The sequence below is a fragment of the Aethalodelphis obliquidens genome, unplaced genomic scaffold, assembly GCF_003676395.1.
Source record: "Aethalodelphis obliquidens isolate GAN/ISIS:26980383/991018 unplaced genomic scaffold, ASM367639v1 scaffold7, whole genome shotgun sequence".
In the NCBI taxonomy this organism is placed as follows: domain Eukaryota; kingdom Metazoa; phylum Chordata; class Mammalia; order Artiodactyla; family Delphinidae; genus Aethalodelphis; species Aethalodelphis obliquidens.
This window is the reverse complement of record NW_020837951.1, coordinates 21,354,807-21,382,766: the sequence shown is the minus strand read 5'-3', so window position 1 is coordinate 21,382,766 and position 27,960 is coordinate 21,354,807. Positions and strand designations below refer to the sequence as shown.

The window sequence follows — 27,960 nt, the reverse complement described above, 5'->3', positions numbered from 1 at the left end:
ATGGGTATGGTTCTACCTAGCTGGATCTTACAATGTCATTATCTTATAAAGAACAACCGTTTACTCTCCGCAGTTTTGGCGTGTTACAGATGATTGGATATTCCATACAAAATATATGCCAATTCCTGGCTTGGCCAACTGCAACTGTGAGTTCCTCAGGCTGATGGTTTATAAGAGAAGCAGGCTGCCTTCAGACATGACTTTTCCACTACAGAATACCATTACAATATTTATCATTTTGTGAGAAAATATCAGAAACAATGTTAAAATGTTTAGTCTTTATTATCTTTTGTTTGGACTTCGATTCTGTGAACAGGAATCAGTTATGGGGAAAGTTTTATAAAGTCCCTGTAGATCTCAAATTACGCATGCTGTTAGAAAACCTGCCATCATAAGCCACCTCATCGGTTAGGCGTTCTACCAGGGAATAGAGGAAAAAAGTGGTCTGTCCCTTCTTTAGATTTTTTTAAATTTACCAACACTATTTTAGAAGTAACTAAATGCATGCAGTCCTCTGCTAAAGAGAACAGAAAAACCAGTATTCTCTTGATCATAAATGATATGGTTTTAAAACCTCTAATTAGGAGCAGCCTAAATAGACAGTTGGTTTTGCAGGGTAACTATTGTTGGAAAGAATGGCTACAAGTCAACTATTTTGAAAGCAAAGTTACTATTTTTATACCACCTCTATAGCTCTATAAATAGGGGTATCATTTTATTATCCTTTAGTTAGTTGTCCTTGATGTACATTTCAGTTTGTCTTAGAAGGATATAACATAGTTTAAAGTTGGGAGTTCGACTGTTATTTTGTTGAAATTTTTCTTAAGACAAATTTGGTATCTAGTTACAACTACCATGAGATTTTCAAGCTAAAAGTATGTGGTCACATTATATGGAGAGGAACTGGGATTCAACCATGGAGAAGCAGATTCATACAATTCCCTTAGCTCAGCTCCCTAGGCTCGGCTCCGCCTTCTAACCGAGGTGGCCAGCCTTCTTTTCAGGCACAGATTCTTGTTATTCAACTGGCAACACAGACCAACTGCTCCCTTGGTACAGATGAAGGAGGATTGTCTGAAGCACAATGGCCCCATCATTTATCAAATCTGAGTTGAGAGAAACAATATTTAGGAAACATTGTCTGAAAAACATGGACTCCAGTCATTCCTTCAAATAATCTAAAATAAACTAATCCTACCCCTGAATCAAGCCAGGTCAGCAGAGCACAGGCATTTCTAAGGAGTCTTTCCTTGTCCACCCCACAATGCATTGTGCTTTCCTCAAATATAATGAGCCATGTTGAGGGATGATGTAAGAAACAGCATCATAAAATCCTCATAAAATGCTGCTCATACATGGAACTATTTACGAAACCCCCCAGAATCAGAAATTCCTATCTGATCGTGGTGTTGAAAATAATTGTACTTCTCCCAAAAAACACTGCTTTGTTGTAACCTTATGGATAATGTAATGGCTCCCTTTCTGACTGGATGGGCTGAAAACTTAAACCTAAACGCGTGAGCCACTAATGAACAGGTAAATAGGTTATAAGGATATGAACTATTCTTAGCCTTATCTGACACCTTTTTTTATGTCCCTGACTTTGTTTTCATTCTTCTTTAGGTTACCTATTTAACTTATTTTCTTTTATTTTATATACCTATGCAGGTCACTTAAAGTCCTTCCTAGAAAAAAGATAGGATATAAATTTAAAATTTTGTTTACAAAAATTCTAGGGCTTCCCTGGTGGCGCAGTGTTTGAGAGTCCGCCTGCTGATGCAGGGGACACGGGTTCATGCCCCGGTCTGGGAAGATCCCACGTGCTGCGGAGCGGCTGGGCCCGTGAACCATGGCCGCTGAGCCTGTGCGTCTGGAGCCTGTGCTCCGCAACGGGAGAGGCCACAACAGTGAGAGGCCCGCGTACCGCAAAAAAAAAAAAAAAAAAAAAATTAATGTAATATCACAAAGGAAAATATCAATAGATTGGACTGTTTAGAAATCTAAAAACTTTACATGTCAAAAACACCATAAAGAGAATTAAAAGAAATTATAAAACAGGAGAACTATTTGACACAAATAGTAAACTCTTACTATATGAATAACTTGTATATATCAATAAAAACACAAAGTAGAATAGATAAATGAAATAATGATGGTAAATAAATCAGTCAAGAAATTTGGATGTTGAAATAAATGAATTTGAAGAAACTTAAAATTGCTTTCCTAACATAGACTCCTAGAACTAGAATGGACCTTTCCTGATCAACCCTCTAACATTACAGAGGTCATGTGTGTTCAAGGCTGCTATTTACCTGTCTTCTCATTTTTATAAAGGAAAGGACAATTTTGGCCTCTCTCCACTCCCTACTCACTAATCCTCAAGGAACGAACAGTAAATATGTAATCTGACAGGTAAGAAGGAGACTACTATTCCTTGGGTCACATTTCCTAGTGGGTGGAGTTCATATATTACAGGTCACTGCCCAAAACAGATGCAGATTTTTGCTCTCTGGGGCCTGCCTGTGCTTAGGCACAAGGGGCATGTGTACCTCCAGTCTCCAGGAGTAAGTAACCTGTCTTTGCCCACTCCCTCTCCTCAGATCTTCAGCCTAAGACTGGGTGGGTAAACCAGGCAAGGTCCCCATGCAGATCCAACTGCCCATACTTCCAGGGGGAGAGGCAGTAGAAAACCCCATTTGGCCATTTCTAAGCCTCATTCTCCAATGTAACTTTTAGTACTAGAAACTGTGTTGGGGGTAGCTCCTGGGAACTTGCTCAGGCAATAAAGTTGATACTTCACTTCTTATTTGTCAGTCTGTAGGAAGGAGGGGTAAGATTCAGTCTCTCCCCCCCGCAACATGTGAATACACTGACTGGGACTCTGAGTTTATATAAAGAGAGGAGCCGCCACAGGGGAGCAAAGCACCATCAGGGAAGATGGAGGCTCTCGGTCTCTATAGCTGGAACTGCAAGAATAGATGAGTCAGATATTCGATTACCAGGAAAACTTCACAAATCAGACAAAACACATAGGTTTCTTAGGCATGAGCCCTTTGAATTATTTTGGTTATCACTTTTTTTTTTTTTTTTTTTGTCTTTCTCTTTATCGGGTCTTTTCTTTCAAGTGAGGGCTTTAAATTGCCGAGAAGTAGCTGAGGTCTATGTGGTTAGAGCAGTGCTGCTCAAAATATGGACTGGCAGCGTCAGCAAGGCCTGGCACTTGCTAGAAATGAAAATTTGGGGTCTCCACTCCAGGCCTGCTGAATCTGAACCTCTAGCATGGAGCCCAAGGACCTGCGCTTTAATAAGCTCTCCAGCTGATTCTTTGTTTGCTAAAGTTTGAGAAGCACAAAGAGAGCATTAGTGGAAGATTTTGATAGATTTCAGAAAGCATTTGGGGGAGCCTGACATTAGCAGACAACAGGAGATTAGCTGCCCAAAATTCTGTCCTTCTTTATCTTGTTCAGAAGAAAGAGATCTGAGAAAAGACTGAATCCACGGTTTGTCTATAGGCTCAGGAGTCACCCCAACACCACAGGCTCTCAAATTGCTCTGGATTGTTTTACAGAGCCCCAGACTGGGGATTCTACACCAGGGATTCTTCTTGGGTGGAGAGGATAAAATCCAGTGCGACTTTACCAACTCAAGTGCTGGGAAGGAGTCATAAAACGTGTACGCCTAGAACCCTCTGTTTCTAAAGATGAGATCTGCCCAACCTCTGAAAAAGGAATGAAATCAGTTTACAAAACAGGTTTTGATCTTGCAAATGGGACAAGATTAGGAGAGAATGGAATAAAGTGAAGGAAAGCACACCAAGGAGGAGAAGAAAATTTGAAATCATATTAGCCCAGCTAGAAATCTATGACAAGGAAAAGGAGCTATATCTAAACAAAACTGCTCTAAAGAGATTAGAAAAGCAGAAATATTTACTAGGTCAGGGAAATGGCTGAAAATCATCAAAGAGAAGAATAAAGGGACTATTTTGGAGAACAAACTAAAATGACTCCCCTAAAAGGGTACCCAGAGTCAGGTATTATTCTATCAAAAAGGATCCTCTTACAGTTTTAAATAGGGAACCCAGAGTAGGCATTAATGGAGAACTCTTTAATAACTGGAGTTGTGGTGCTATGTAGTTACAGAAAATGTGGACATATTTAAAAAGAGAAATACTAGAAGGATCAGTGCAGAATTCTTCACATATCATTAAATGAATTCCAAGGTGGCATTGTTCTTAAAGATGAAACAGAGGGTATAGCCCAGGCTATAAGGAAGCCTGCCTGGGAAATGCAAGGATTTAGAATTTGAAAAGAAGGAACAGAAAAGCAGAGAAATGTTAAGGAGGATCCAGAGAGCATGACCCTTGATCAGGGCTGAGGTTATAGGCTAAACTGAATAAAAATAAATACCTCCTAACAAAAGGGAAGGTTGGCAGAATTTACCTGAACACTGGGTGAACCGTGGCACCATTCTTGCTCTATAGAGACCTCACAGGCAGAATCGAAAGTAATATGTTAGGAGAACAAAAATGTAAGTATGAAAACAAAAAGCAAATACAGAGAAGGAAAGTACTAAGACCGAGCAAAAGGTATTAGCCAGGCCTGGGGAGGAAGGAGGAGCAGAAACAGCTGGCATGGAAGGTTGAAAGCTTACTACTCAGCTGGCCTGCCGGAGCAGTAGGAATACTTAGAAGGACCTGGAACACTGGAGGATTCTCTCTCCCGATGCAGAAAAGGAAATGGTGGCAGGAAAGAATGCTTCAGTTCCCATCAAAGAAGCACAGGCAGTTCAAGTCTCAGAAATTCAGTTCTAAGGAAAGGTGGGGCTTGGGTGAAAAACCACTAAAACTAGGGGACTTCCCAGACCTCATTAGACCAGTGAAAACACAGGTTCCAGAAACTCAACAGCAGCTCAAGGATCAGCTGAGGGTGATACTCCAGGGAAGACAAGGGAAACCTCCTAACCAGGAAGCAGGACTCAGAAGCAAGGCATTCAATAATAGGAAGCCACGCCACTCAGAATTAAAGCAATACTTAGGATCTTTCTGGGGATAGAGAAATTCCGAGAAAACAGCAGGAAACTGGGAGTGTGAAGGAGGCAGGCAGGCAAGACAATGCACTTCTTTTTTTTTTTTTTTTTAGTTAAATGTGAGCTTATTGAAGTACTTTTCTCCCCATTTGGTATGTTCCCTCCTTTTTTTTTTGTTGTGGTATAATTAATTTACAATGTTGTGTTAGTTTCAAGTGTACGATTCAAGTATGCAATTTTACATATATATCTATTCTTTTTCAGATTCTTTCCCATTATAGGTTATTACAAGATATTGAGTACAGTTCCCTGTGCTATACAGTAGGTCCTTGTTGTTTATCTACCTTATATACAGTAGTGTGTATAGGTTAATCCCCAACTCCTAATTTATCTCTCCCCCTGCCCCCCAGCTATCCACCCCCCCCAGCAACCATAAGTTTGTTTTCCATGTCTGTGAGTCCATTTCTGTTTAAGACAGTGCATTTCACTTGAAGAGCTTCCTACTATAAATATGTGATGTCCTGCTCACAAAGAAAGGAGGCTCTTTCACTGCACAGATCAAGATCTTCAGCAATGGTGGAGGGTAGGTAGAAAAAGGGCTCAAAGGAGACATGAAAATAAAAGGTTCTAAATACTCGGGATAGACACCAAGAAAGACCTGGAACCACCATTGGCAAAGTTCCAAAATTTTCAAAAAGCGTAGATTTCCTTCCCCGACAACAGATGGGAAGCCTGGTGTCAGACTGAATCCAATAACCTCAAGAGAAGAGATTTCCCAAATTAAGTTGAAATTCACAGGGGGTGGACTTCAGACAGCAGAGTAACCTATAGAGGCCGTCACATCACATGCTAGATTATACGCACTACTGATAATCTCGGGTCCACATTGCAAAGGAGGAGGTAACAATAGTCTCACTTTCTGAACTTGACACCATGCCCCCCTCGTTATACTGAAGCTAAGACTTCATCTCCCACCACTTTCTCCAGCTCACTCTGCTCCAGCCACGCTGGCTCCCTTGATGTTTCCAGAACACGCCAAGGACATGCCTGTCATTTGGTGTTCCCCCTCACTTCCTTCAGACCTGTGCTTACATGTCTCTTTATAATAGAGGCCTTCCCTGACCATCAACTGACACTCCCTTGGCCAAGCTTTATTCTTCATCTTACCACTTAGCCCCACCCAACATATATTTCCTTACTTGTTTATCTCTCTCCTCTCCAACCTCCTGACTCCAACCCCATGACAGCTGAGTCTGTTTTATTGCTGCTACCTTGTCAGCTATCAGAACCTGCCTGACACACAGTAGATAAGAAATGAACACTTATTAAACGAATGCATTTACACATCCATGGCATTTGAAGTTTTTGCTCATGGTCCAAGGTTGAAAAAAGCAAGGTGGGTCCAGACTGACTTACGCACTAGGTTCTAGGAACAAAATTTTCCTTTTTTTCTTTTTAAGCACTAAATATTTAGTAAAAAGCAGTAGATGTACTGATTAAAAATGAGGGCCCTGGAGCCAGAATGCCTGTATTCAAATCCCAGTTGTACATCTCACTCTGTGTGATCTTGGGCAAGTTGCTTAACTTCTCTGTGCCTCATGATCCTTAATCTGTAAAATGGGAATAAAATAATGCCTTCCTCAAAAGGTTGGGTAGGTTTGGATTGACCGAAGGATAGCGCTTTGAAAAATTCCTGGACATCCTCCGTGCTCAATAAACAAAGCCGGTATTGTCATCATCATTATGTACTAGGAACCGTTCTAAACATATTACTTGCAGTACGTCACGTACGAATCACTCAGAAGGTAACTGAGGCCCAGGTGCAAGAAGAACGTATCTAAGCCATTGGCTTTTCTTTTTTAATGGAGATGAAATTCACACAACATAAAATTAACCACTTTAAAGTATACAATTCAGTGATGTTTAGTACATTCACAGTGTTGTATAACTATCACATAACTTTGCTTTTCTAAGTTTTGTATCTCTGGGACTCATGTTGAGAAATGGGACAATGAAACTTGGAACAAGATTAATTCAACTTTGGAGGTACCTAAGAAGTAACATCTACTACAAAAAAAAAGATTTATAGGATGTAACAGTTAGAACACACTCGCTGTCTCAGGGAGGCCACTCTAATGGAGGCTTGGCAGAGAAGGCACTGGGGAGGAAAGAACCTGGGACGTGAACCTGGGACGTGAACCTTTACACGTTAATTTACAGGGAGAGGTGGGTGTTATTTTTAGACTTTAATTTCTCTGAGGATTTAATAATTGGAGGAAATGCATATTCAAATTGTGAGCATTATTCTGTAGCCAGAAATGTATGTGGGGGCTAGGTTTATGCTGTCAGTAGGTCTTCATCGTGCAACCTCTGCTGATACAAGGCACAATCTGAGATGAAAAATCCAATAAAGAGTGAATTTTCAGCCTCCGGTGCTGCATGGCCCTCATTTGTGTCTACTGCATTTCAGAGCCTTCCAAGTACAAAGACCAACGTGCCCACTACTGACCCACAAAGATCAGTCGGTGAACAGGATAAAGGCCTCAGGAAGGTAGGAGCGAGACCTATCTTATTCTACTGTGTTCTTTCAATGGTTGCCCAGAAATTTGTCCATTAAACCCAACTGATGAGGGACTTCCCTGGTGGCACAGTGGTTAAGACGCCATGTTCCCAACGCAGGGGGCCCACGTTCCATTCCTGGTCAGGGAGCTAGATCCCACATGCATGCAGCAACTAAGAGTTCGCGTGCCACAACTAAGGAGCCCGTGAGCCACAACTAAGACCCAGCACAACCAAATAAATAAATAAATATTTTTTTTTAAAAAAGCAACCCAACTGATGAAAGAACAAAAGAAATGGTAGAGACTTCTGCATCCCTCCCCACCAGGGAGGGCTGTGGAGTTGACACAGCCGCCTCTATTTGGCTTCCTTGCAAGCAACAGAAGGAGCCTGACCTGCTTTAGGTCACTGTTCTCTGTGTCGGGTTAATGTGCTCGTACGGCGCTGTCAGGTGGCCTCCTTGTCCTACCCATGTCCAACACACTGCAGCTCACATTTCTGATCTCCTGGAAGTTAGTTCTAGTTGCCCATAATGACTACCCTTAGGGTTCAGCTGTCTTAAATTGGAAGTGAGAGATAGGAAGCCTTACAGTATTCTCAATCCATCACTCCTAGGAATTCCTGAGTAAAGCAGTCCACTCCTGGTCTGTACCGTCTCTGAGCCTGAACCCAAGTGGGAAAGGGGAGAGGTGGTAAGATTCAGGGACACTGTGCCCCAGAAAACATTGGCAGTTTGTTAGAACTAGAACCCAGGTCTCTTGACTCTGAGACTATCATTCTTTATGCTGCCCCATGTTGTACAGTTCAATACACATATTTAACTTGTTGTCTTAAGATACCAAACAGAAAGACATCTACACCCACCTGCTGGTGCGGTTGTCATTGTTATTTGCACTGAGTGCTGCTCGGGAGATCCCAGGAGGGTGACATTCACTGTGTACTCAGTTGCTGGATACAGATCTAAACACACCACTGCAGTTTGTTCCCTCGTTGTGAAGTTAAATGATGTTGCGTGATAAAAATTATTCAGATACCGCCTTTGACCTAGAACTTTAAACTGTCGTGAGATTAAAAGAAAGTGATGCATTAAGTTCATTTGGCTTGCAGATGTCTAGACTATAAGCAAAATGGAAAGAAAGCAGGAAGGTTCCTTCTACTTGTCCTCACCCACACAGAATTATTTTTAATACAATAGCATGCTAAACTGGACAAGAACTTTACAAAGCTACCCTACGTACCCTATTCAACCTCCCTCTCAACCAGCTATAAGACTAAGCTTAAAATGCATAACTACATCTCAGATGGACAAAGTGTCAGGCTATTCTAAAGTAACCCCTTGAGCCTTCCCAGGTGAAGGAGACTGTACTGGAGTTACTGGGAAAAATTCTTTTCATTTTTTTTCATTCATAAGGAATCCACAGACAAGCCTCATGGAACAGACTTTTTACACTGTATGAGGACTACCCCAAATTATGCATGCAAAGCAACTGAGTCATGGTACTTCACTGGAGCCTTCCTATCAGAGTTCTAGAAAACAGTTCTTGGTCCACAGAGTCATCACACACACTGGTAACCCAATAGTGCTCTAACCACTGCCAACTCAAGATGTATGTATAATATAGGGATTTGTAAGAGAAAAAACAAACAAACATGTGAAGGTCCTATAAGTAGTATGATCATCCCTTGATCAATCAATGTGTTTTAGCTGGATGTACATGTTTTTAGTGTTTCCTTTGATGCTTGTGTCATTGGCTATTCTACTCTCTACCCTTCCTCATCACTGTCATTCTTCCACAGACATCCAAGACCCTGGCTCATTTGGGAGATTCCTCTCTCCCCCAATTCCTAGCATTCTCTTGGGTAACATAAAGGTCCTTATAGGTAAGCCATCAAAACTTGGCCTCAGAGTTGCTTGGGTTCAGTGCTGTGAAGTTCCCCCACTCTGCTTCAGCTTCCCACATCCACTGCCACATCCTTGACTGTCATCCTCTGAGCTGCTCCAAGATCTCACAATCCCTTGTTCTTCTGGACCACTCATTCCCACTCAGTCTGATCTCTCTCAGGATATCCCCCAAGATTTCGCCACTCAAGATTTTCTACCACTATTTTAACACCCCCATCCTCATCTTCCCACCTATCTTGGATACCATTGTCTATCACTTCCACCATTCTCTTTGCCTGATACCCTCAACACACTTGCCGCTTTGTTCTCAATTTCACCCATTCTTGAAAACTCAAAGCCCTGGGCCAATCCAGATGTTTGACTTCACCACTTCTGCATTCAGACTGCTGCCCTCTGCTGGAGAAAAACCTCACAACTATGGAGGCTGCATTTCTATACAAAGTCAGTCTCATCCTAAACTACACGTAGTTCAGTCTATAAACGAAAAATTACTTTCTAGTTAACGAAATTTGGATCACACTCTCTGTAGATTTTATAATATAGTCCTTTTACTTAAAAACATATTAGAAAGTTTTTCTCTATCATTAATTCATTCTATAAATAGACAGACTGCCTATTATTTACCAGCCAGAGTATACAGTGTTGGTTATACAATAGTAAATAAGATACAGGTCCTAACCTCAAGGAACTCACAGGTAAGTATCTAGGCAAATAAAATACCCAGGGAATAAGTGTTATAATACATGAAGCTGGAGGAGTACCTGAAGCTGGAGGATCAGGGAAGGTTTCCTCATCTTAATTGTGGACCGAAAGAGAAATTAGCATTAACCAGGTGAGTTGGGGATGTGAAAAGTAAGGGTAGGAAAAACAATTCAGAGCAGGGACAGCGTTTGGGGGAGGAGGTCAGTGAAGGCCTCCCACCAGGGAGATGACTGAGCTGAGCACTGAAGGATGAGTAGGAGTTATCCAGGTAAAGGAGGGAAGGGCTTTGCAGGTAGGAGAGTCACCTATGTGAAGACACAGTGCTAAAGGGAGCACAGGAGCCTTTTGGGGGGTACAGGGCCCAGAGCTTAGAGAGCAGATTAGCCCTAAAGAAATCGATTTAGGAGTCTTCAGCATGGAGATGGTCAAGAGAATGGGTAAGACAACCAAAGACGGGTATAGAATGACAAGAGAACAGGGAAGGCACAACCTTGGGGGTAATCAGATTTAACTTGTGAAAGAGACTGAGAAGGCTCAGACCAACAGGAGAAAAAGAGATCATTTCAATGGGAATATTGGTCCACAGCAACAAATGTTGTCCAGTGGGAAGCAGAAGGTATTTCATGTCTGCATAGTGTTCTATCCAATAAATGTATGATTATTTATTTAACCAAATCCCTATTGATGGACACTTGTTTCCAATTTCCCCTATTATAAATAAAGCTTCGGAGAACAGTTTAATCTTTCTGTGTATGTTTGAATAATTAATTATAGTACACTTGTGGAAGTTTATGGATCCTAACAAATAACTATTCCAGAAAAGTCATGCCAATTTAAGGGCCCACGGCTGTGTGTAGTAATACTTTCTCCAGGTTTACAGAAAAATCATGGTGTCTCATGATTTAAAAATTCTTTTCATGTGTGTATTCATGTGTGTTTTGGCAGTATCTATATTCTCTTTTGCAAGCTGCCTTTGAATGTTCACTTCCTTCCAATGGATTTGTTAAGAGTGTTTCACATGTTACTTAAATTAACCTTCGTCTAACATATTAAAAAATAGCAATTTTTTTTCAGTTGAACTCTTTAATCATTTTAGTGTAGGACATGAAGTGAGAATCATTTATCTTCTTAACCAAGTAGTTAACCAGTTGTCCCAGAACCATTTATTTCTGTACCCATTCGAAAAATCATCTTTGTTTTATATTAAGTTATTTGGGTACCTGAATATATTTCTAGGTCCAGTGTTCTTTCCAATATTAAAATTTGAATATTTCACTCACCTGCTTAAAATTCTCCATTGCCTCCATATAGACATAAAAAATAAGATCCAAGTTTAAAAGTACGGGATACAGGGATGATCACTATTCAGATTTTTGCCTCATCTCCTCCTACTCCCCCTTGCTTTCTCTGTTCCCCAAGAAAGCCACATTCTCAATTATCCAATAAGCTACTCGACTTGTCCACACTGCCCTTCTTCAGCTCATCCAACATCTTTTATCTGGTTAATTCCTACTTACTGTTTATGACTCTGCAATGTTTTTGCTTCTTGTTAAAAAAATTATACCTGGACATGGGGACTTCCCTGGTGGTCCAGTGGTTAAGACTCTGCGCTCCCAATGCAGGGGGCCCAGGTTTGATCCCTGGTCAGGGAACTAGATCCTGCATGCTGCAACTAAGACTCAGCGCAGCCAAATAAATATATTTTTAAAAAAATTGTACCCGGACATATATACACATACATACAGTCTCCTATTCCATTTATTTACTTTTTATCAAAGCTCTCATTACACCATATTGTAGTTGTCTGTTTACTTGTATGTTTATATTAGTTCGAATAGAACTTCCAGGTCCTAATACATGATACTCTTTTGGTAAATGGCTAATGAATTAATTCTAATTTAATACTTACTTAGTCTACTCTCTGTCAGATGATTTGCTAGGCACTAAAAATGATACAAAAATAATAAATTTCAGTTCCTGCCTGAATATACTTATAATTGTACTTGAGATTTGTGATGTTTATAAATTCAAGTTAAGTGAGGACCAAGAGCCCTGCAATAAGTTTCTTAAAAACCCACATCCGAGTGTGAATTTGATGACAAAATAAGCTGCAACTATAAATGAACCAAAATAAAATATAAGCCATGTGAAATAGCAGAGAAAATGAGAGCAAATCACCCAATAGTGTCTTCCTTCAATTTAGTCCCTCACTTGCAGCCATCTCACATCCATCTCTAGAAACAAAAATCAAACAATCTAGAAGTTCATTCCATTCGTGTTTTTAAATACTCTGGATCCCCACTTGGAGAGCACCCAAAGTTTTAAGTGACACAATTCATTAACGAATAGCACAAGAGATCTTCTTACTTGGTACATTCGTTCTGATCCAACTTTCCTAGAATGCCTGTTCAATTTCAAACAAGCTTCATTAAGTACTGAAATATTGAAAATCCTGTCATCTTCTAAGAGATCATCACCTAAAAGATAAGAGAGAACACAGGGAAAGGTTACATCTTCTTAGCAAAACATACCATGGCCAAGGACAACTGAAACTCCGAGAGCCAACAGAGTGTTTAACAGCAGAGGCATCAAATCTGGCTTCAAGTCCTAGCTCTACAACTTCTTAATTGCATGACCTTAGCTAAGTCACCTAACCCCTCTGAACCTCAGTTTCCTTATTTGTGGAATCAAGTAATCAGGTCTGCTTTTCTTATATCATAGGCCGTTGAATCAAATGAAATAATGCATATTTTAAAACTGTTGTAGGGCTTCCCTGGTGGCGCAGTGGTTGAGAGTCCGCCTGCCAATGCAGGGGACACGGGTTCATGCCCCGGTCCGGGAAGATCCCACGTGGTGCAGAGCAGCTGGGCCCGTGAGCCATGGCCACTGAGCCTGCGCATCCGGAGCCTGTGCTCCGCAACGGGAGAGGCCACAGCAGTGAGAGGCCCACGTACCGCAAAAAAACTGTTGTAAACTAACAAGGCTGTGAGATTTTTAGAGAGTTAATTCTATCACTTGGATGGTCCATAAGCAAAATGTCATGAAGGTAAGTATATCAATAGCCAGAAAGTCTGAGAATAAGGAAAAAGCTGAATAAAAGTCAAAGGTCAGGGATTAGAACTCTCAGAGCAGGTGTTTCCAACCTAGAAGATGACCAGAAAGTAGATGACCAGGCAAGATGTTTATTCTCACAGCAGACAGTATTTCAAGAGCTACTCAGATGAGGCAATGAAATAATCAGAGAGCTGATATATTTGCATTGCTATGTAGAAAAAAAGTCATTTCATGCCTCCTGCAGCCTAATTCATTCCTTTGATGTTCTATTTCCTTAATACAGGAAATGAAAAAAAAAGAAGAAGAAGAAGAAAAAATTTGTTACTAATGAATTAAAGAACCCACAGAGAGTCTAGTAGTACCATGGCTAATTTTCAAGGAAAAGCAAATTTCCTAACAAACAGGTCTGTGCATTTTCTACAAATGAGAAAAAGTTAAATGTCTACAGAGAGAAGCTTTTTATTACTATAAGATAGTTATATTTCTCCCACGGGCGTCTTTGCTACCTAAGAAGTAATAATGATAACAATAAATTATTCTACTCAAAATTGGAACTGTCCACAACATTTTAAATATCACTGACATAGGCAGCACCAGGCAATTAGCCGTGGGAGAAAATATTCTTGGTTAGCTATAACTGGAAAAGGTAAGATATGGTTATGAGAGAGAATTTGAAGACCTATCACAATGTGCTCTCCGTTATCTTCATAGCTTTCATTTTCAAGATTTCATAAGGACACCAGAAACAAAAATTTCCCCATGTACGCACATGATTTTGAGGTATACCAAATATATGTATGTGAGAAATACCACATATAGTTTATGTCTGTACACAAACAGAGCATAAAGCAGAAGTATTGTCTGCAGAGTTCCCATCTCAATATGATTTTCCCACTTATAGCCATTATAGTCTGAAAACAAAAGCATCTGGCTCCCACTTCCCACCTCCGAACCTGACAGAAGTGACTGCGAATAGTGAAAATGGGTCAAAATTTGCATCTGGGTTGGAAAGAAGGATTGACTGCCATCCATAAGGCAGAAACATGAAGATATTTCTGCTTAGCACAATGTGGAAGAGACTAGGTAAAGAAAGATGCTGAGAGCTCTAAGCAACATGCCTTCCAAGCAAAGGAGCAGGGTTCCAAAATCTCAAAGAAAGGAATAGGGGAGGACTGGTGCCCATAGAGGTAGGGGCTGGAAGCAAGGATAGGCCACAGGACTGCTCCAGCTGGAGCCATTTAGCCTGCGGGTTCCCAATCCTAAATGCACATCAGCCTCACCCAGACATGGCAGATCTAAAGCAAAGCTTGGACATCTGTGAGGTTTTTGCTTTTTTTTTACTTCACCAGGCAATTCTGATAGGCACCCAGGGTTATATACTCTGCTATCACTATTTCTACTTCTAATAATAATAGCCTTTCCTTAGCACAATGGAGATCAGTAACAGGGAAGGACTTCTAAGGGGAGGCCTAGGGACCTGGAGGTTCCACCTGACAGACAACCTGGGTTGGCAAAAGGAGAGACTTGGTTCCTTCCTGCCTCTGTAGGGTATAGCATCATAATGAAGCCAGGCAATGCTGAGCTGGCCCAAGGGCTACAGCTTCACCACTCAAGATAGCAAAGTGCTCAGAAATAAAACTTGGGGCAGTAGGTTTTCTCACAGCTGCTCTCCAAAGGATACTGGATCATCCAACCAGCAGTAAATCCTTCAAGATGAGATCTGAGATAAGCATACCAATATCATCCAATAAAAAGTAAGATCAAAGGGAATGCCATCCATTTTATTATGAGGGAAATATCAAACCTAAATAAAACTTTTATCTTCCAAGGATAAATAATATAGAAAGGGAGGGGGGAAGCCCATGAAATGATTTTACAAAGAAGAAGAGGGAGATCGCGCCTAGAAGGCAAAGAATGAACACTGTTGAAAAAAAATAGTGAGCAAAATAATGGTAAAATTCAGCAACATCTGTTCTGTACTTTCAGTAAAAAAATTTTAAAGATGATTCAAACAGATTAAGGATGAGATGTAAGAGAATGTGACAGCAGAGACGAAGCTGGTTGAGAGAGGCAGAAATAAAAAGGGAACTAGAATAGACAAAAAGAAATGAAAGTGCAACAACAGAATTTAAAGTGCATCAGAAATGTCAATGCAGGGACTTCTCTGGTGGCGCAGTGGTTAAGAATCCGCCTGCCAATGCAGGGGACACAGGTTCAAGCCCTGGTCCGGGAAGATCCCACATGCCATGGAGCAACTAAGCCCGTGCGCCACAACTACTAAGCCTGTGGTCTAAAGACCGTGAGCCACAACTACTGAACCCGCGTGCCACAACTACTGAAGCCCATGCACCTAGAGCCCATGCTCCGCAACAAGAGAAGCCACCGCAATGAGAAGCCCAGGCACCGCAACAAAGAGTAGCTCCCACTCGCCGCAACTAGAGAAAGCCTGCGTGAAGCAACGAAGACCCAACGCAGCCAAAAAATTAATTAACTAATTAATTAATCTTAAAAAAAAGAACTGTCAATGCATATATGCATAAATGCATATAGAGAACAAACTTGCTACATACTCACAGAAGGCAAAGGAAAAAGGCACGGATATAAAAAAAAAAACAGAAAATAGAAGACCAATGCAGACAGACAAGGAATTGCACATAGGAGTATTTGAAGAGCAAAAACAAACAAAAACAATAATCAGAGATTTAATGAAAGAAAATATTCCTAATGTGTAGATAGGTTGAAATTTGAAGATCCAAAACCTCACAGGGTACTAGGAAAACTTTGTGAAAAACATTAACATGTATATAACCCATGACTGAAATTTCATGAAAGAAAGGACTCCTGTCTCATTCACTATTGAATTCCTGATGCCTAGAACAATGTCAACACATAGTAAGTGGTCAATAAACATTTACCATGTGCATGAGTAAATGATTAAAATCTTGAACTTTGCACATAAAGAAAGCTTCTATGATATCCAGGCTGAAAAATCAGATTGTCTACATAGGATTTTTTTTTTTTAATCACACCTTCAAATTCCTCTTTCAAAACTTTAAATTCCCAAAGCCAATGTGAAATGCCACCAGAATTCTGACAACAAAGGTTTTGGCCCAAGAATTTTATCTTCAATCAAGTTCCTATTCACTTGTGAAGACAACAAAAGGATATTCTCAGATAATCCTGGGCTCAGAAAGTATCCCATTCCTCAGTAAGAAGATAGAAATCACTGTGCAGAGAGAGAAATAAAAATACAGAGAAAGACAAAGATACTTTGGTGTGAAAGAACTGGTAGTAAACACTGAAACTATTAAAACATATACCTATTAAAATAATTTTTATGAATATTGCTATAAATTAATATAAAACTGAATCCTTTAAAGATGTAGTACATGTTAAAAATAATTAAAAATAAGAAGCTGGCAATAAAATGCTGTATTAAACCAATAACATAAGGGAAGCAAAAGGGGAAGGAGTAAAAGGAAGTAAAGAATGCTAACTTCCTTATCTTACTGGGGGAGAAGTTAACATTATTTCAGTCAACACAGGCAATAAGAGAAATACACATTCAAATAGGATTTTTTTATTTTTGTTTTTTAATGTGTAATGCAGAATAAAAGCAAAATCTATACTGTCTGAATCACTGAAAAAAGAAAATCTGGGGCTTCCCTGGTGGTGCACTGGTTGAGAGTCCGCCTGCCGATGCAGGGGACACGGGTTCATGCCCCGGTCCGGGAAGATCCCACATGCCACAGAGTGGCTAGGCCCGTGAGCCATGGCCGCTGAGCCTGCGCGTCTGGAGCCTGTGCTCTGCAACAGGAGAGGCCACAACAGTGAGAGGCCTGCATACCGCAAAAAAAAAAAAAAAGAAAATCCGTGCAGCAAAAAGAGAAAACAATGGACATAACAACATAGCATAAAAAAGAGAAAAAATTAAGATGACAGAAGAAAGGAAAACCATATCACAAACAACACTAATGTAAATTGCTTAACTACTATTTTTCTCAAAAAGGTTTGCAACATATGCTGTCTCCTAGAGTACATCTATAGCAATGTTATCCAGAAAGCTTTTAAGAAGAACAAAAGGGGGGCAAAGGCATATCATGCAAATAGAGCACAAAGAAATCAAGAAAATCGGGGCAAAAAAAAAAAAAATTAAATAGGCTAAAGTGAGCCACTTCTTAATAGTGGAAGTTAGAATCTACAGTTAAGATATCAATCACGGGGCTTCCCTGGTGGTGCAGTGGTTGAGAGTCCGCCTGCCGATGCAGGAGACATGGGTTCGTGTCCCGGTCCGGGAAGATCCCACGTGCCGCGGAGCGGCTAGGCCCGTGAGTCATGGCCACTGAGCCTGTGCGTCTGGAGCCTGTGCTCCGCAACGGGAGAGGCCGCAACAGTGAGAGGCCCGCGTACCGCAAAAAAAAAAAAAAAAAAAAGATATCAATCACGAACATAAATATCATAACATCAAAATGTGTGAAACAAAACAATTAGAATTTCTAAGAGAAACTGAGAAGAATGGCAATCCATGTAAGCAAAGAACAGTAACGACAACAAAAACAGAAGTCCTGAAAAACCTTACTACTACAGCTGATTTAAGACTAGATCTTACCTTACAAGCAAACACTCTACCTATTACCACAAAACTTTGCCAAATAGTAAGCCCCAAGAAAATGTTGATAAATTCCCCACAAAGAATACTAAAATGTAAAACAAAAAACTAGAAATCAACAACAAAGTATAAATGTTAAAAATATTTTAAACCTACCACTTGATAACACACATAATTAATCCTTCAATCAATGAGGAAATCAAACTAGCAAGTAGGGACTTCCCTGGTGGCGCAGTGGTTAAGAATCTGCCTGCCAATGCGGGGACACAGGTTCAAGCCCTGGTCCAGGAAGATCCCACATGCTGCAGAGCAACTAAGCCCCTGTGTGCCACAACTACTGAGCCCATGTGCCACAACTACTGAAGCCTATGCGCCTAGAGCCCATGCTCCACAACAAGAGAAGCCACCGCAATGAGAAGCCTGCACACTGCGACGAAGAGTAGCCCCTCCTCGCCACAACTAGAGAAAGTCCACACGCAGCAACAAAGACCCAATGCAGCCAAAAAATAATAAATATATAAATAAAAAATAGCAAGTATATAATAAAGTAAAGTAAAAATAAAGAGAACATATATTAACACCCTCATAAATAATTCTTTGATCAAGGGAAAATCAGAATAGCAATTATACCATGTCTTGAAAGTAAAGATAAAGACAACATGTATAAATGCCTAAAGAATTCTGGCAAAGCTCAAATCTGGAAGGGAGAAAGAAGCACTGAAGGCTTTTATTATCAAACAGAAAATAATGGAAATAAGTTGAACTATGCATTCAACTCAAGAATTTAGTAATAGAACAATATAATGAAGTTAAGAGAACTAGGGAGAAGGAAATAATAAAAAAAATAAGGGGAGAAATTAATAAGACAGAGAAAGAAAAACAATTTAAAAACCCAAGAGATTACTCTTTGGGGAAAACAACAGTAATAAAACAGACAACCCAAGCGAAGCAGATCAAGTGTTAAAAAGAGAGAAACACAAAACTACAAATCAAAATAACCTGGGGTTATATAATCTGTAACCCCAGAGGAGTTGTAAACAAATATTCCATGTGACATTCTGCCAATATATCTGCCAATACATTTAAAATCACAGCGAAATGGACGTTTCTTAGGAAAGTACAAATTATAAAAATTGACTCAAGAAAATGTAAGAAACATAAACAGATCCCAAAAAACATAAAAGAAACTGACAAAGTTATCAAAGAATCATCTCCCAAAGGGGTGAAACTTAAATAATATTAAGAGCAATGTGTCCAACTTTAAGGGAAGGGGATAATTCTAAAGTGATATAAACTTTTCCAAGGTATAAAAAATATGGAAAACTTCCCAATTCATTTAAAGAGAACTAGCATAACGCTAATAATGAAATCAGACGGCCAAATGTGCAGGATAGGGAGGCGGGAGTGACAGAGCCTCACAAGAGTGCATAAGGAAACGGCAAAGACAAAATTTGAGTAGATATGGAGTAAATGCAGAAACATACCTTGTTCCCAGTTGGAATAATTCAATATAAATCCCAATTCTCACTAGGTTAATTTGCAAATTTAATCCAATTCCATTTAACATTTCAGACAGAGGAAGGAGGTCTGGCAACATTAAAAAACTCAGCCATGGTCACCCAACTCTTAAGCAGCAGAGTTAAGATGCAAATCCGGGTATGTCTGACCCAAAAGGCCACGCTTTTCTCAGTGGAAATTAACTTGAAGAGGTTGAAGAGGATATTAGTAAAAACAGCTGACACTGAACAGCAAGCTCCCATTCTGACCGAACAGAGACAGATGAGTTTGGAGTCCTGGGATGCTCTTTCAAAGAAGACATATTCCTAATAAATCCACAGTAGTTTATTTTTAACTTTGAACAACTTTCTCTAGTTACTATATTAATTTGACAATATCTTTCCCTACCTAGTATTTACTTAGAAATAAATCACTTTGTTTTATTTATATACAAGTACCCTGAGACCTATTTTGTATAATTTCATAGTTGGCTTGATATTGTTAAGACTGGCAGACTTCAATTATTTCTGCAACATCCATGTTACTTCCCAGTTCCTAGTGGCAGCAACACCTAAAGGTTGAGTTTTCTTAATTAGGACATCAAATAGCTAGTTGAGAACTACCTCAACTCATCCAAAATAATAAATGACACCAATGGTTTTTCAAGGTTTGCTTATTAGGAGTTTAATTAGTCCTGACACCCCACAACCAGAATTATGAAAAAAAAAACTTACTGTAATTGTCATGATGATATAAAAATCCAGGTGATAACTATGTGCATTGGGGTTTATTATGACTTCTTGAAGCTCCTTCTTGTCCACGCCTCTTTTCACCCCACATCTACCCTCCTGCATCCTAAGGCTGCCTCCCCCTCTCCACCTGCCCACTCTCAGCTCGGTTCTCCACCCCCAATCAGTCCTAGGGTCAGTTCCCATCCTGGAGCACAGCTCCTGGGTCAGCCTCCCTGGCTCCACCTTTACCATAGGCAAGAGTGAATGACTTTTGAGTTTCCTACCAAAGGTAAGCCATGTGGCTACCCTCTATTGCCTTGGATAACTGAAATGGACTGCATCATCACCTACTGTTCTCCTCTTTTAAATGCCTTATTACCTTCCACGTCAACCAGAGGACGCAGCTGAGAATCAATACATCAGCGACCATTCAGCCTGGCATCAACAGGAGAGGAATCTCTCCTACCAGACCCACTCTGGTTCTGAGCCTAGAGCAATTAATCCCCTGGCTACAAATCTCAGAAAGCAACCGTGAACTCTCCTGACCAGTAGATTCTGAAGCACATTTTCCCACATCCTGTGCTTAGCATTTTCTAGGAGGAAATGAGACTTCACCTCCACCTACCAGCTGTCTGGAACTCAATGATGGCTGGCACAGAGCGTCTGGGAGAGGCAATAGAAATGTGCATGGTGTAGTTGGTGCCCTGGTACAGATCTAGGCACACTTTCGGGGTCCTGTTGTCTGTGGTCAAATTAACTGTCTCCTCATGAACTGTTTCCATGGGGTCCAACCGTTGTCCTTTTATGTATATCTTTGTGAGGGGAAAAGACAAGAGAACCCACCAGAACTTCAGTTAAAACAAACAAGAGAGATTTTTGTGGTGCTGGAACCTACTCCCTTACTACTCCCTTTAATACTGCACTGCTCACCCCAGGGGAGATAAATAGGGCAAACCTCTGCTATCAGGTATCTGATGATGAAATCTGATCAGCCCAGTAATCCATAAATGCTGAGAAGTAACATAAAATGAGGAGTATCTCCAGGGAGTGCTATCCTGCACTCAAATGACCAGCGATCAATGGAGGCAACACAACCTGAGACCCGCTCACTGCAAACTGTCACTGAGGCAGCAGATGCTTCTAGGCTTGTTCTGGGGGAGTGAAATACAAGAGCTTGCAAACAAGCGATAATGACGATGCCAAATATAAATACATCCCACACACATATATGGAGGATGACAAATAGACTAAACTCAAAATGTAAAATAAAAGAATCCAGATATCTTTAAAATTCTGTTCACTTTTTTAAAGGACTATGGGATTTGAAAGCTATTAGACTGAGAAGCACTTCCGGAAGCAAGTCCCTCCTACTCTTATTCCCATGGTAACCATTTCTGCCCTAGCAGGAAAAAGGAGCTCACGTTACTTACCACATATACGACCTTGGAGTTTATTCTTCCTGGGTTTATTTGCCACCTCACACAAGTGTTATTAAACACTGACACGTCATTAATTTCTATAATTATTTCTAAAATAGAAAAAGAGAGAGTCCACTCACAAAATGCATTGATGGGCTTTGGAAAAACCCTAATGGCCACCACATTAGAGGGCGTGACTTAGTTTATCTGCCCAGCTGGTCTCTCTGATGATCACCATTCATGCTCTGATTCAGAAACCGAATCAGCAATTCAAGCTACCCCAGGCCATCACCCAATTTAACTTCACCATGAGTGAGCTTGGCCCATTACCTGATTTGGAGGAAAAGGAAAGATTCCTGCTTAAGTATGGGTGAGAATTCCAACCTGTGATTGGTCTGACAGGCCACTGGATGCCACTGGTGTTCCACTCCTGTGGGATAGAAAGCGGCCCAGAGTTGAGCCCTGAATCTTCCCTGCAGTTGCACAGGTAAGATCAGCTTCCGGCTTCCTCATCCCACCCAGCTGATGGAGCGTTATTTCCAGGTCACTGCTGTTCCCAAGAGGGAAATGACACGCATCACCACATGGGACCATTCCTCAGGAGTAACCCGCTGGGGTAAACTAAATAAATTCTCCACAAGGTCCCTGGATACTTCCAGAGCTCCTTTAACTGAAGCTATTTAATCCTGACTTACTCCGAAGCCACTAATTTCTTCAAGTTGTTCTGCTTTTTTTATATATTCTGTGTGTATTTCATGTAATATATTTGGGAATGTGGGAAACAGTATTAGGACCTCGGTTCCTGAGGTAACACAGTTTCCAATGAACCTAGTAAACCACCTAGGAAGTTGTCCAGATGGGAAGGGGTCAAGGATCTAGCTTTTTATCCATTTAATAAATTCCCTGCAGATAAGTAAAAACATTTTTACTTGCAGTTGACATACTCTTGTCTATAAAGAATCCTAAGGAATTCACATACATACACACACACACACACACACACACACACACACACACACACAAGGCTAAGAAAGGAGTTCAGCCAGGTTGCAGGATACAAGGTCAATGTACAAAAATCAATTGCATTTCCGTCCACTAGCAAGGAACAATCCAAAAAGGAAATTAAAAAAAAAATTTCACTTACACCAACATCAAAAGGAATAAAATTCCCTGCGGGTAGAAGTTACCAAACCATCACCTCTGGAGAAGGGAATCATCACCTCACCACACAGGAATGTTCCTCAGCCCAAATTCAAGCTTCCCCACTGAATCAGACATCCCTTGTGGATGTTCTAGAACCTCTCAGCTTCTCCTGTTCCTTGTTCCAGCCCTGCACGGGCTTTGACACCATGATCGTGTCTTGTCTCCCATGCTGGGGCTTCCCTGCTGCACACCCTAGCACATGCAACCTGGAAGTGGGGGGGAATTAACACCTCCTGGGGGACAGGAGGTACTAGATAAGTCTGCCCCTTATCTTTCTTCCCCTTGAAGGGCAGACCTACAAAGACCCCTCAGGGCGCTGTCGCACTGATGGAGCAATACTTGCACTCAGTGAAGATCGCTGCAACAAGGCGTCCTTACACTGGCTCTGCTTCCTTCCCTGCTCTACTCACCTTAGCCCTCACTCCTGCTTCCTGGGATAGCACTCCCTATTGTGAAAAAAATATAAGCCCTCTGCCTCAGGCCCTGCTTTCTGGGAAACCCAAGGTAAGACTCCCATCGAGAAGGGTGAGAAAGATAAGTCTCCGCCCCAGAAGATTCCTCTCTTCATCTCAGCTCCCATCCTTCCCTTCTAGTAAATCTCTTCTCAGCCTCCAAGTGGGAAAGGGAGCCTGCACCTCAGGCACCTGCAGGGTTGACTAATTTCTCCTCTACTCAGAACCAATACTATCTTTAGACAGACCCTAGTCTACTGCTCTCTTTGCCTATGGAAGAGTTTATATCTTTACTAAATCATCCCTTCAGCAGCATTGCCGAGATTCTATGTCACACATTACCTGGTCTTGGGTAAGCCCAGGTCAGCTGACTATAAGTGGGAATAAATGGAGGCAGAGAGAGGAAAACAGGCAAACTTCTGGAGAGACACCAGAGGATCACCTACGGCTGTCTAAAGCACCCCTGGGTCTCTACATCAATGTTTCTCCCTGGAGCACAGATAATTTGAAATCAAAGAAATACTCCAGTTGTGGACATAGGTATCCTGATAGATGCAAAGACCTATCCATTCACCTCCTTGGGTAGCATAATGATGATGTTGGCACCAGTCTTTTATCAGCTTGAACAAGCCCCAAATATTCCTGGCCCTTTCCCTCTCCACTGACCTTCAAAGCCCTAGAGTTCTAGATTCCTCTGCTCATTCCCACATCCCTCTGATACTCACCCCCTGGTCCAGAAGGAAAAGCAAACATCCCACCCCTCACCTTCTCTCTGAGTTGCCAGTAAAGCACATTTCCTTCCCACTCGGGACCTCTTCGCCACCCAAGCAGAGGTTAGAAAGGAAACATGAAAGTTTCTTTTCTTGTTCTTCCTTTTTGCTCATTCACTATGACAACTGCAAATAACATCTCAAAAATGCTATCTGCCTCCAGGCTGTGCCATGCTCTCTGCACAGAGGGACCCAGATCTGATTATAGGGATGTCAGATATTTCATCCCAAGGAGTAGCATAACAAAATCCAGTTGCTTTTCCCTCCAGGTGTCTACGAATCAGCTGGAAAGACTTCGTTATAAAGGTATCAGCTATTAAACATCCATATCCATGCTGTCCCTTTAAAAGAGATGACTTTGGAGGCTATGCCCTAATTCTAATAGTACCGAAAACTGAAAACATCTCTGGAAGTTCTCTTTGGAACTGACTCCAGGGCACTTTATTCACCACTGACCCTTAACTGAACGATTATCGCATGCCAAGCATCCTCCCATGCCAGGCACTGGGCTGTGACGATGATCAGAACAGAAGTCCTTCCCTCAGGAACATGGCTTCTAATGGAGGGAGCAAACATATAAGCAGAAAAATTACAACTTGGTAAATATCAGGACAAAGTTGCACACAAGTACCACAGGGTATAGAGAAAGAAGCCACCAACTCTCACTGCAAGACCTGGGGAAGCCGGCTTCGTGGGGGGCATGACCTTCAGGGCTGAATGGCTGAAGAGTGAGGAAGACAGAAGACAGAACAGCAGGTCCAATGCCTGCAAGCGTAAAGGGTGTGGCAGATTCAGACAGAGACGTGTAACGTGCTGGGGAGGAGGAAAGAGGGGAAGCAAGGTTGCAGAGAGAGGAAGGGATCAGACTTGGGAAGACCTGCTCGCTAGACTAAGCGCAGACTTACTCCGACGAGCCTTGGAGAGCTAAAAGCAGGAAGATGATGGGGACTTCCTTTTTTTTTTTTTTAAACAACTTTATTGGGGTATAATTGCTTTACAATGGTGTGGGGGACTTCTTTTTTTAGAAAAATAACTCTGGTGTATTTTGAAAGAGACACTGGAGGTCACAAGGAAAGAATGTGATACCCTTTACTCAGTGATTACAATACATCAAACACTGATACGTAGGTCTTTATAGATTTGATCACATTTTCCCAGCAGTCATAGGAGGCAATCATAAAATCAATAACGAGTGAACATTTATTGAGTTGTTACTATGGACCAGATAGCATGTACGGTACTTTAAATGTATCATTCATCTAATCTTCAAAATAACACCATGAATTTGACATTATAGTGTCCATTTTACAGGCCTAAGGCTTAGAGAAGTTAAGTAACCTGCCAAAGGTCACACAGCTAGTAAGCAGTGAAGTCAGGATTCAAAACTAGATCTGCCAGACTCCATAGCCCAGAGCCTTTGCACTGAAGTAGCTATTCAGCAAAAAGGTGAAAAGATGAAATCAGGGCACTGGATTTAAAACCGTGAGCAATTCTGAAGGAAAGCAATAGGAGGCAAGAGATAAGGAGTCTAGGCTGACTGCCAGTCTCTGAGCCTGAGAGTCTGAATAGATCGCCTTCTACTGTACTCATAAGAAATATAGGAGGAAGCAGACTGGGTTTGTGAGAAAGAGACGAACGAATTGTGTTTAGAACATGCTAAGTCTGAGTTCATCTACCTGGGTGAGAAAAACAGTCTTGAAGGTCATCAATGGGTAGATGGTAGTTGAATCCCTGGGTGCAGGTGACATGCCCAGGTAAGACATGGAGAGCAGGTGGCATGATAGCAGGGCACTGGGACACATGGAAACCAAAGGGGAAACTAGAGGAGAAAGAGGAATGCAGAAGGAGGTCAGAGGTTGGCTGGGAGAGTGTGATGCCTCGAGAGTCAAGGAAAGAGAAGATCTGAAGGAGTGTCTGCTTCCTCGAACGTTATCTCCCTTCCTTCCCACCAATCCTCCCGACCTCCTCGCTCCCACCCAAGAAGAGCCTGGAGCAGAACATAAGCACTGGGGGCTCGACCTCTTGCCCTCCCCTCACATGGCTCTTTCTTCCCCAGTGGAGGGCACATGGTGCCATGATCAGATCTGAGGTCTGACTTTGGACAGAGGCAGGCAGAGCAGGTCTCTGCCTTGTCCAGTTGTAGGACGTTTAGGCTCCTCTGGCCTAAACAAAGTAGGCCCCCACAGCATCCAACTGAACTCTGCATTGGGTTATAAAGTACCTTTGCTTTGCTTTAGATTCTGCATGTGGTGCACAGGTGCGTATGTGTGTGTGTGTGTATAAATGTACACATATAAAGTTATGTATTTTAGTATTCTATTAGCATCCAGTATTTCTCTGTGGTACTCATCATGTTTGTAACTAAATAATTTTGTGATTAGTTATTTAATGTCTATCTCTCCTGAATGTAAGCTCTATGACAGCGAAGACAAGATCTATCTACCTCTCCAACCCCAGAAACTAATACAGTTGGTTGGACATAGATATTTTTAAAATATTTATCATTTGGTTGACTGGTTGAATAGATTGATAAATGTATGGATAGATAATCAACAATGCTAAATGTTGTGGAAAGGTTAAGAGGAAGGAGGACTGACACTAGACCATGGTCATTAGTGACCTTGAGAGAGAGCAACAGTGAAGTGGGGTGTTGGACGCCTGATTCTCCTTCAGGAAGCTCAGAAGAGAACAGGGTGGGAGGGGACAGAGACAGTGAGCACAGACTGCTCTCTCAGAAGTCCCATTGTGGTCAGGGCCTAGTCTAGTGCACTCTCTTGGTTTCCAATTTTATATCCATTTTCTCTACTTTTGAAAACAGTAAAAGGTCCTACAGAATAAATTCAAGAGACCTTAACAGAATGTCGAGCTCAATGTCATTTCTAGTATCTGCTTTCAAAAGTGATATGACCAGTCTTCTAATATGACTCATAAACTACCTCCAAAGGCAATTCCCAAACAGATTACAAAACCAACACATTTTGATAATAGCAGCATCCCTGATATGAGGGTATGGCTTCCCAAGGTGACAACTTTGAATAAATGCATGTTTGGCTATAAGAGTTTTGCTATGCTTCCTTTCTTCTTTTTAAGTCATTAGAGTCACATAAAATAGGTGGAAGCAGCATGGCTTAAAGTAGTGCTTTCCTAAAATGCGTTATTCACTTTAGGATGAGTTTTTTGGTGGCACATGAATATATTTTTATGTGTTTGCTTTGTATTGATTTTTGTGTATATTTGAAAAAGCCCAGGTGTTCATCAAACTCATGATATCACATATATTACTGTGTCCTTGATCAATAAATTTAAAATTTAAGTTTTAAACATAAGTTGTTTTAAGAAACTTATTAAATTAAAAAATACTTTAGTTCTGGCAAACATTGTCAGGATGGTCTACAAAGAATTCAAGTTTAGGAAAGTGGCAGGAGACAGCTCGTGGGCTTTCCAGGTCTAAAGGCCTGAGTTCAAATCCTGTCTCTGCCATTTACTAGTCATTGAAAGACCCTGTGAAAGTTGCATAACTTTTATGAGTCTCAGATTATTCATCTATGAAATGAAAACATCAATACTTCACAGGGTTTTTCTGAGGACAAAATGAAATCAAGCCTCAAGGCTCCTAGCAGAGCCGTGGGTGTTTAAGTTGGTGCACGATCAATGGTAGCTATAATGCTTGACGGTCTAAACATTACGCACATATTCAAACAAATCCCAGCCCTGCGGCTATTTGCATAAATGTGCCCATTTATTCCGGCTGACCTTTCTCTTCTATCTGAAATATGTCCAGCTGCAAGTGAGCACTCACTGGGCTGAAGAGGAGGATCGACCACAAAACAGAAGGGCAGGAGCTAACAGGAGGCCTGGAGGCATTTGGACTCGGTCCCTGAGTCGGGTGAGGGGCCCAGAAAGGATCCCAGCAGCCACTCTGTGTTTCCATAGAGATGTTGCTCTTTAGAGAGCCTGGAGTGAATGAGCGTCCACTTCATCATTATTAACTCAGATTCGAAACGTAAAAAGCCAAACGACCTGTGCAGAATGAAAGC

At 41.2% G+C, this 27,960-nt stretch overlaps 1 protein-coding gene across 11 annotated transcripts in view; it reads right to left on the bottom strand.

The window, feature by feature from the left end:
- The window catches only part of SUSD1 (sushi domain containing 1), a 141,594-nt gene that overhangs the window by 70,318 nt on the left and 43,316 nt on the right, over nt 1-27,960 (bottom strand). For all 11 annotated transcript variants that reach the window (XR_003432541.1, XR_003432542.1, XM_027105207.1 and 8 more), the window contains 4 exons: nt 21,511-21,608; nt 20,706-20,892; nt 12,557-12,666; nt 8,449-8,641 (listed from right to left, as the gene is read on the bottom strand). Coding sequence is in view for 9 of the 11 variants with exons in the window: in XM_027105207.1 (XP_026961008.1) it covers nt 8,449-8,641; nt 12,557-12,666; nt 20,706-20,892; nt 21,511-21,608 (588 nt within the window). In the remaining 2 variants the exon portion in view is untranslated. The remainder of the gene's footprint in view (nt 1-8,448; nt 8,642-12,556; nt 12,667-20,705; nt 20,893-21,510; nt 21,609-27,960) is intronic.